This window comes from Protopterus annectens, chromosome 3.part1 (assembly GCF_019279795.1).
Source record: "Protopterus annectens isolate FY-2018-M chromosome 3.part1, PAN1.0, whole genome shotgun sequence".
Lineage (NCBI taxonomy): Eukaryota > Metazoa > Chordata > Ceratodontiformes > Protopteridae > Protopterus > Protopterus annectens.
In genome coordinates, this window is record NC_056732.1 from 1017500693 (window position 1) to 1017510892 (window position 10200).

The 10200-nt window shown below is 40.1% G+C and overlaps 1 protein-coding gene across 5 annotated transcripts in view; it reads left to right on the forward strand.

The window, feature by feature from the left end:
- PPP1R42 (protein phosphatase 1 regulatory subunit 42) overlaps window positions 1-7979 on the forward strand; it is a 1899850-nt gene extending 1891871 nt beyond the window's left edge. For 4 of the 5 annotated variants that reach the window (XM_044067167.1, XM_044067169.1, XM_044067165.1 and 1 more), the window contains one exon: window positions 7547-7979. In XM_044067167.1, coding sequence (XP_043923102.1) covers window positions 7547-7631 — 85 coding nt within the window. In that variant the 3' untranslated portion in view covers window positions 7632-7979. The remainder of the gene's footprint in view (window positions 1-7546) is intronic. The other variant, XM_044067170.1, reaches the window with a different exon arrangement.
- The last annotated feature ends 2221 nt before the right edge of the window (window positions 7980-10200 follow it).

A 10200-nucleotide genomic window follows, 5' to 3' on the forward strand; every position in this document is an offset into this window, starting at 1 on the left:
CGGTTCAAGTTTTGGGGCCGAAAAGCATGGTATGAGGTATAACCTGGTAGTGCTGGGGTGCTCTCGGCAGCCTTGAACCAGATTTCTGTTACTGCACAGATATCGATGTTCTCCATGCTAAGGAGAGCTTCGAGTGTGTGCATCTTGAGGTTTAGACTTCTGGCGTTGAGTAGCATTACTCTTAGTTTCTTATCCCTTGTGATACCTATGGAGGTGGGTTTGTCTTTTGAGCCTTGCCTAAAAAAGGCACTATGGGGGTGGAAAGAGCCTTTGCCAATATCCAAAAGCCCAGGGGTGACAGGTGCAAGCCGTCCCTAGTGAAGCATCTTGGCTTGTCGAGCATGTCATCCCAGGCTGACAGGCATGGGATCCCCTTTGAATGACACCAATACTTAAGCCAGTTGTTGAAATTGATCATCTTGTCTTCATATTGTGGCATCATTCTTGGTGAGGGTAAGATGCTACTCAAGGTCAGGGTCATACCGGCCTGGGCTACATGCTCAGAGAGCTCCTCTATGTCTCTTTTCATGTAGTCCAGGGAGGTACATCTCAGGTCATTCACACCAGCATGGACAATGACTGAGTCATATTTGTACTTGCCTTGGAGTGACCTGAGTGCTTGTGTTATGTGGTGGATCCTAGCACCCGACAGGCAGCTCACCGTGACCTTCTCCTTGTTCAGCCTGGTGAGCGGGACGTCAGTGTGCCTGATGATAGAGTCACCTATTACAAGTGTATCAGGTGTGTTGTTTAGCCTTAAGGGCTGTGACTGTTTGGCACACTGGCTTTGTGAGCTATGTGTTGCACGTGTTTTGTTTTGGGGTAGCGGTTACTTGGGTGTCTGCTTTGGAGGTCTCTGCTGCTTAGGCAGATTTTTATTTAGAGCCTCCGAGTATGTTTTTGTGTGTTTATATGTTTGGTTTGCTGTCGTGGTAGGTCTATGTGAGACTGGAATTGTAGCGAGTGTGGTTTCCTTCTCCTCCTGACTGGTTATGCCAGTACTGAGTTGAGAGAGCTTAGCCTTCAGTTTGGCTATATGGTTGCATCTCTCACATGTGTTGGAATTTGTTGGGAGGGGAGAGGGTTGTCTGTGTACATGAGGCAGTTGTAACATTGCCTCAAGATTCCCAGATTCACCAGCTGGACCGGAGAGGAGATTGACAACTGACCTTTGGACATGCTAGAATAGTATTGGGAATTCCTTTGTAATTGAAAAAAAGGGCCAATGGGGAACAAGGTACTCAAGGGGAGTTTGTGAGGGTGTACTGCTTTTAATTTTTTAGTGCTGACTTATATAATTGCTTTAGTGAGCAAGTGCCAGGCTTTAGAGTAGGAATAGGGTGTTTATTATGAGAACTAGATCAGTTCTAAGGGAAAAAGTGAAGAGCAGACTTTGTGGAGCCGAGAATGGTTTAAACCCAATTAAGCAGAGCTGCCCGATGCTGTGCTATGTGCAAAATCGCGCCAAAGCGGGTTTTATACAGGGGGACTCGAAAGAGCTAGAAATTGGCCCAAAATGGCCAATAGACTACCAGATTCTTGTGCTGGGAACACTCCTCCAGGGATAGATAGGCTGCTCTAAGCTCCCCACTGCCACTGGTGAACAAAGAAGCCTCCCTTTATCCAAGAAAGGAAATGGGCAACACAGGAACTTTCCAAAAGTCCAGAATACAGCAAAGCCTGTATTTGGACTACTCTAGGTCAGGAAAGATGGAAAAGAAGAATAATTTTTTTGTTTTTTTTTCCTTTTTTGCAACAAACAGCAGGAAAATGCAATAAATATGTAACACAGGCTAGCGCACTTGAGTGTGTAGCCTCAACAGGTAAATGCAATAAACAGGACAAACTTTAAAAGTGCAGGTGCAAAAACAACTTTAAACAGTTTAAAACAGTTCAAGAAGCAGAAATACTTGCAGTTTAGCTAGATCGGACAGTCGCCCAGGTAGTAGCAGGAAAAAAACACTTTTATCAGGTTAGCAGTCGCTCTTTTAGCCTCTCTGCTGCTAGCACCACTCTGCAGGACCACGAGGAGCTTGCCTGAGTAGTAACAAGTGCAAAAACCGCGCCAAAGCGGGTTTTATACAGGGGGACTTGAAAGAGCTAGAAATTGGCCCAAAACGGCCAATAGACTACCAAATTCTTGTGCTGGGAACACTCCTCCAGGGATAGATAGGCTGCTCTAAGCTCCCCACTGCCACTGGTGAACAAAGAAGCCTCCCTTTATCCAAGAAAGGAAATGGGCAACACAAGAACTTTCCAAAAGTCCAGAATACAGCAAAGCCTGTATTTGGACTACTGTAGGTCAGGAAAGACGGGAAACAAGGATAATTTTTTGTTTTTTTCTTTTTGCAACAAACAGCAGGAAAATGCAATAAATATGTAACACAGGCTAGCGCAGTTGAGTGTGTAGCCTCAACAGGTAAATGCAACAAACAGGACAAACTTTAAAAGTGCAGGTGCAAAAACAACTTTAAACAGTTTAAAACAGTTCAAGAAGCAGAAATACTTGCAGTTTAGCTAGATTGGACAGTCGCCCAGGTAGTAGCAGGAAAAAAAAACACTTTTATCAGGTTAGCAGTCGCTCTTTTAGCCTCTCTGCTGCTAGCACCACTCTGCAGGACCACGAGGAGCTTGACTGAGTAGTAACAAGCGCAAAAACCGCGCCAAAGCCGGTTTTATACAGGGGGACTTGAAAGAGCTAGAAATTGGCCCAAAACGGCCAATAGACTAACAGATTCTTATGCTGTGAACACTCCTCCAGGGATAGATAGGCTGCTCTAAGCTCCCCACTGCCACTGGTGAACAAAGAAGCCTCCCTTTATCCAAGAAAGGAAATGGGCAACACAGGAACTTTCCAAAAGTCCAGAATACAGCAAAGCCTGTATTTGGACTACTGTAGATCAGGAAAGACGGGAAACAAGGATCATTTTTTTGTTTTTTTTTCTTTTTTACAACAAACAGCAGGAAAATGCAATAAATATGTAACACAGGCTAGCGCACTTGAGTGTGTAGCCTCAACAGGTAAATGCAACAAACAGGACAAACTTTAAAAGTGCAGGTGCAAAAACAACTTTAAACAGTTTAAAACAGTTCAAGAAGCAGAAATACTATCTATATACTTTATAAGTACAGTGTTAGTACTATATGAAGGACGTACGCCATGTTGTGTGGGGGATAGTTCTTCCTGGAGGAAATAGTTTAGCAATTGCTTTTGAATACATTTTTCAAGTGCTTTGGAGAGGGTGGATAAGATTGCTGTAGGTCTAAAGTTAGTAATGTCTATTGAATTTCCTCCTTTGTTCAGAGGGATAATGTGTGACTTTTTCCAGAGAGAGGGAATGTATGATTCCTGGATTGACCTATTTGTAAGTATTGAGAAAGAACAGGCAATGCTGTCGGCTGCTATTTTAAGGAATTTGATTGGAAGGTCATCAGCTGAAGTAGAACATGGTTTAATTTTGTTTGAGTAGTTTTATAGGGTCTATATTATATCATCAAACGCTTAAAAAAGTCAGATCAGCGATTTTTTTCCCAGGGAAAATAAATCGCTGATCCAAAACACATACACACAACACAAGCATACCAAACAAACAGAAATCCACACACATACACCTAAAATCTGATACCTAACCCTACACTAAACTATGCACACACCACTAACTACCCACTTACCTTAACCCAAACCCTAACCCTAAGGTCCGTCACTATCGCACACTCACCTCACCCACTCCCTAACCCTAACTCACTTAAATCCGCCCTAACCCTCATGTCCACTCAATCGCGCACACACCTAACCCGAGCCCTAACCCTAACTCACCTAAATCACCCTAACACTCACATCCACACAATCGCACACTTACCTGAATCCAACCGGTAACTTTCCACCATAACACTGAAAATACCGAAGCAACAGAAACGGACAACCAAATTCTTTCCCTAGGAAAAAATTTGAGTTTCTGCTGCTTCGCTATTTTGCAGTTTCGTGAAAATAAGCTTGATCAATCAGCATTCGCTTTTTTAAGCGTTCGAGGATATAATATAGACCCGTTTTATATAGGATGTGGGCACTTTTGAAGGTAAAAATGGATGTGGTGATACGTGGCTGTTGGGCAGGGTTAGGATTAGATGTTGGGAAATCCTTATTTAGAAATGCTGTACTATCTATGAAATAAGAGTTGAATTGTATTGCAGTTTCAAGTGATGAGTTATTGGGATAGGTGTTAGGTTTGAATTTTTACCATTGATGTAAGATTTCTTAAATGGCTGTCCAGAATTTTTAGGACTGTGTTTACTATTATTCTGAAAGTTATTATACTACATTTTTGTCTTCATTTATTTGCTTTTTAGAATGATTGTGAGACATACTGAAGTTTTCAAGATATTGTGGTGTTTTGTATTTTTCCCATTCATGCTTTTTTCCTCTATCCTGCATTAGCATTCTACCCTTTTTGGATAGCCAGATTGCATAATTTGTTTTTAGTCTCTACCTTCTTGGAGGTGCAAAGCTATTTAGGATATTCAGGAAAGTTGTATTGAATTCATTTACAACATCATCTAAGTTGAAGATTTTTAGGAAATTTCCAGTTAGTAGATGATAGGGTAGTAACAGACATTTCTGGTTTAAACTTGGAAAGGTTGTGTGATGTTTTATAAATGATGTCTGGTTATATAGATTGGGAGATGATCACTGAAACAGTCAGACATTGTACTTGTGGTGGTAAATTTGATTGGTCTGATGCTAGGATCTAGTCTAATAAGGATTTAGATGTCTTACTATAATGTGTGGGGCTATTAATTAGCTGTGTGAAACCAAATAAGTTCCACCCTTAGGTCAAATTATGACAGAGAGTAATAAGTTTAAAGCCAGTAAAAAGCAATTAACAGAGTGATACAAAGCAGAACAGGTTTTCTTTCATTTCCTGAATGCAGAAACCTGTCAGCTAGGGAGACTAACTGGCACATACAGTGGCCAACCTTTCACACTTGGGACCAAGCACTCATGCCAAACATTACTAAATACTATGTTACATATTTCCCTACCATCTAGTATACTTTTACGTGGTTTATCTTTCTTTTTACATTTTTTTATTGTGAGTGAAGATTCACATCACAGTCCTTTTCCATTATGTTGTACAAAGTATGTTTTAAATATATTTGAGTTGAATAATAGTATTGTGTAGAGTAGTTTCATGCATGTGTTTTATTCTATTTTTGTTTTGCATTTCATTTTACCTTACTGTTATTTTTGCTAAAAGTTTATATTGGTTGTCCCATTATGTGTGCTATTTTTTTAAAATGGAGCATAGTTGAACCATAGCCTTTTCTTCTGTCATCACCATTGATTGGATTTTTGAGTTTTTACAGTATAGTATGCTCACATATCTCTTCTTTGTAGTTGTTTAAATTGCTGGTGTTTCCACAGTGGATGTTCCCATGTTTTGTTTTTTTTTTTTTAATTTTTAGTAGCATTACTTCATCCCTGTGTGGATCTGTGGGTATTGTTTTTTGCTATTATTATTATTTATAGATTCATAGGTGTTTACTAGGCTAACGACCACAAGGACCTTTTTTAAGCCTAGCCATGCACCCCAAATCTCTAACAAGTTCTGGTACCCTTGATAAGTGTAAGCAGGGACTTGGGAGATGAACCATTTGCAGGCTGTCTGTGTTCATTAGAGACATAGGTGCCCAACCAGGGATGAATTTCCTGTTCCCATCCAATTGTCCAAGGTTCACTTTAATTGAGTTAGGGAGGAACTGATTCACATAGATAGGGAGCCTGTTCCAGAGAAGGGGTAGTCTCTGGGAAATGAACCATTTTAAGGCTGTCTGTGTTCATTAGAGACATAGGTGCCCAACCAGGGATGAATTTCCTGTTCCCATCCAATTGTCCAAGGTTCACTTGAATTGAGTTAGAGAGGAACTCTGATTTACATGGATAGGGAGCTTGTTCCAGAGAAGGAGTAGTCTCTGCCTCTCCAACAGGTCCTATTTATATCACAGGCAATGTTTAAGTCTTTAGAATGGGTAATTATGGTGCTGTTTGTTTTGTGGATATGCAGGAAATCCATCAGAGTGGGGTCTGACAATGCCTTGTATGCCAGGCATACATCTCCCCTCAACAGCCTGTCGGAGAGGCAGCATTGTATATTTCAAGAATTGGTATGCGTTTCTTCTGTTTTTGTGATTTTAAATAACATTCTTTTTTCCAAGTAGATTTCAGTGTGTTTCATACACCTAAGTGCTCATTCTTTCGGCTGGAATGCTATAGGTAAATAACATGTCTACTGGAAGACTGTTTGGACAGTTCTGATTGGCTGGGATGTTTGCTCTTTAGCAGTATATTTTATAATACTGGTTGACAGCTGCTGGGTCCATGATGTGAATGGATAAAGCCATGGCTGTAGCTTCAGTGACCTAGTATTTACTATCAGTCTAGTGCTGAAGGAGCTAGCCAGGATATGGAGGTTAATTGGCTGATGCTGGAGGGGTGCGACTTCCCCAGTGAAGTCTAGAGGAAACCACCACTCATGCTTCAAGGAGAGGGGTGGGGGCTGGAAGAAAGGAAACGCAGCTGGCTGAAGTGAGGACATACCCTTTGCTGTAGCCCACAGAGGGGCAGGGTTGCAAGGGAGGAAACATTCCTTGCAGAAGATAGGGGATTCCCATTGCTACAGCCCATTGACATCCTTTCCTTGATACTTCACTAGGGGAATGCAGGAGACAGAGCAGCAAGCAAAAAATCATGACCCACCCCTGATAGTTGTCTGAATGATGGCCCCTCCTGGTCATCCCTCATCCCAATGATGGGGAATGAGTGAGCCCATTTGCGAGGAGGTGGCTGATGATTGACAGTGGGGCAAACTGGATTGTTTTGTCTATTTGAAGCTGTAGACAATTTAAACTCTGGTAAAAAGATGGGGGGGGTTACCACCTGTAAAACACATTTCTTTATAGGATTCAGCTAGCTATAGCTCTGACCTATTTATTTTTTCTGGTTGAAGTTGCAGTCAATGCAAACTATGGGAAGCATTGTATCAAGTATTAAAACTGCAGCAGAATTAGAAATTAAAAATGCCATTGGTTTTGTATACCCTGCTTACTTGTATTTCATCCCTGGTACTTAAATAGCTTCAGGGCAAATGTGATCAACTAAAAATCCTATAAAGGATCCTATATCTGTGCCAAAATTACATGCTATGTCATCAGCACATTTGTGCTGCACTACAACATATAACAAGTTTTGAGGGAAATTGTGGTGTCTTACTTTGAAGTAGCATTTTGCAAATAAGTGTCAGAACAAGCAATTGACATGTTTGACTCACCACTTATTTGTATAAATGTTTTTGATTATAAAATAGTTAAATGTATTGCAATGTGAGCAGTTATTAAATAAATGTATTCACTTCTGTCTAACATTATGTGATGCTGTCATTAAAATTGTACGATTTTAAAGACATGTATGTCATTATATTGGTTTTAACTTAAGATGAGATATAACTGTAGCTTAGGACTAATATTTAACTAAGTTTTGATTGTTTTTTAGATTACTGAGCATGAAGAAACCTCAAAGCTCACTTCCAAGACAAGCAATTCCAGTGCCTGAGATTGTTGGTCAAGTGGCTCTGTGACAGTGGATGCCTGTGGAGTTCAGTCTGGGCCTTGTTCCATGCTGGAAATCACTGCTAATGAGAGAAGGGGAAATAATGATACCTACGTATCAGGAGATAGTGACACCTTCCTCTACTGAGATCTCTGTTAGTAGAGTAGCCTTATCACATATAACAGCATGAGAACCTTTGTGCAGAGATGGTATGCTGTATTCTAGGAGAACGTAGTGCTGTTCAGATGAAGAGGAAATGCAGTATGTATTTGTACACCGTCTACAATAGCACTGAAAAACAAGTTTTAATTATATGAATTTCCACTGTACTTTTGAAAGTATTTGAATATTTAAATAAAACTCAAGTTCTCACTAATGTATACATGTCATTTTAAATAATTGCTGAATTATTACAGTTAAAACACAGATGTTACAATCTGCAGATGTTTAATCAACAGTTATCTGGAATGTTCATTAGAAGCTTATTTAAAACTACAATAAGAAAGAACATGCAAAAACAAAAGCAGGTATAAGCAATATCACTGTACATTTACTGTACACTACGGTACCACTCAAGTACATAAAACCATTATTGCTGTTTATCTCACCATAGTACGTATTGTATACCAGATCCTTAAAAATGTTCAGAATGGACTTCCAAGATGGCTTCACACTGATCAACAGCTTGACTTCAGCTGTCTCAGTGTGAAAAAAGAAACTGAGAGATAAGAGCCAGGAACTCTGCAAGTTGTAGTAAAGTCAGTTACTGGCTAATAAGTACACTGCCTTGATGTCAGCAGAGAAGACATTTGGAGAGCCTGAAGGAAAATCAACTAGAAAAGGTAAAGAGAAAACACTGACTGGAAAGAATCCTGCAGCTATTCAGCAAAAAGTAGTTCAAGCTCCTCCTTTGGTGCAAGGCATGACTTCCAGTAATTTAGAGGACATAATAAATCAAATGTACTCAAATCTGATTAAAATAAACAAAACATTAAAGGAGTATATCAACTCATATAACAAAAAGCTGGAAAATGGAAGAAGCTTTGAATAGCTATTCAGATGACCTGAAAAACTTCAAAATCAGAGGATGAAATGAAGAAAAGGCTGACTGAGTATGAGACTGTTCATGAAGAACTGTTTCCAAAATGGCTGAATTAGAGAATAGAGCATGCAGGGGAAACCTGAGGTTTTCTGCTGTACCAGAGAAACTGGAAGGAACAGACTGTATTACTTTTATGAAAGCACAAATAAGCAACTAGTCTGATATTCCACTGCAGGATTTGTTAATTGAAAGGGCACAACATGTGTATGCTCCAAACCTGGCCATGAGAAAGCAGCCAAGACCTGCAGTAGTAAAGAAGTAGTCATACCAGCAGAAAGACTTGATCCTGACATAACTGTGGCAAAAGTGCAATGTATTAAAAACTGGAGACAGTGGAGTGTTTGTGGAAAATGATTATTCACTGTACACCAGGCAGAAGAGAAGCAAATTTATCCCAGCAATCAGGGAATGTGGAGAGGCAGGTATAAAATTCAAGTTGCTGTACCTAGCTGTTTGATAGGAGACAGGTGGGAGGGATGTTGAACCAGATGAAAATCAGACAATATGGATGTATCATTAAGGTAAGTAGATAACTTTTATATCCATTACCTATTTACATCCGATTCAACTGTGGATCAGATTCCCAAGCATAAAGACCCAGATGGTATCAAGGAAAGACATTCCCAAGAATGGTGTTGCCAAAGGATGAACATGACCTAAATTGTTCATCCAGTTTATAATGGGATACAAATGTGTGAACTGTTGACCAAGTAGCAGCCTCACAGATATCATCAATGGGTAGTCTACTGGCAAAGGTTGTAGAGGTGGCCACCACCCTTGTGTAGTGTACTTTAGGTTTAGATTGCAGAGATAACTCCTTTATTGTACACAAATGTAATACAATCCCAAAACCATCTAGACAGAGTAACTTCAGTCATAGTTTTGGCTTAGAGAATGCCACAAACAGTTGAGCAGACTTTCTGAAAATCTTATTTCTATGAAGATAAAACCTGAGTTGGTCGTGGATATCCAGCATATGAAGCATGTATTTACCTTTGCTAGAGAATCATGTATAAAAAGACTGGAAAATGTACTGTCTGATTTAGATCAACTTCGGATCTCACCTTAGAAAGGAAGGACATATTAGTTCTTAGTGGAACCCTGTTCTTGTGAAAAAACAAATGTGGTGCCTTGCAGAATAATGCTTGCATCTCTGATGTGCATTTGGCTGAAGTGACAGCCACAAGAAGAATTGTTTTCCAAGAGAGGAATTTTAAATCCACTGTTGCATCTGGTTCAAAGGGTGGCTGACTCAGTGCTTGTAACATGACAGTAATGTCCCAAGGAGGGATCGGATCTCTGATTGTGGGTCAGAGGAGAAAAGTTCCCTTTAAGTGAGCTTTAGAAATCTTAAAGGAGTCTACAGATGAGTTGTGCTGATGTATATGAAAGCTAGATATGGCTGCCAACTGAACTTTGATAGTTGAATAACTAGACCCATTGTGGAAAAGCCCAGGTAAAAACTCCAGAATGGAGGGAACAGAAGCTAAAAAGT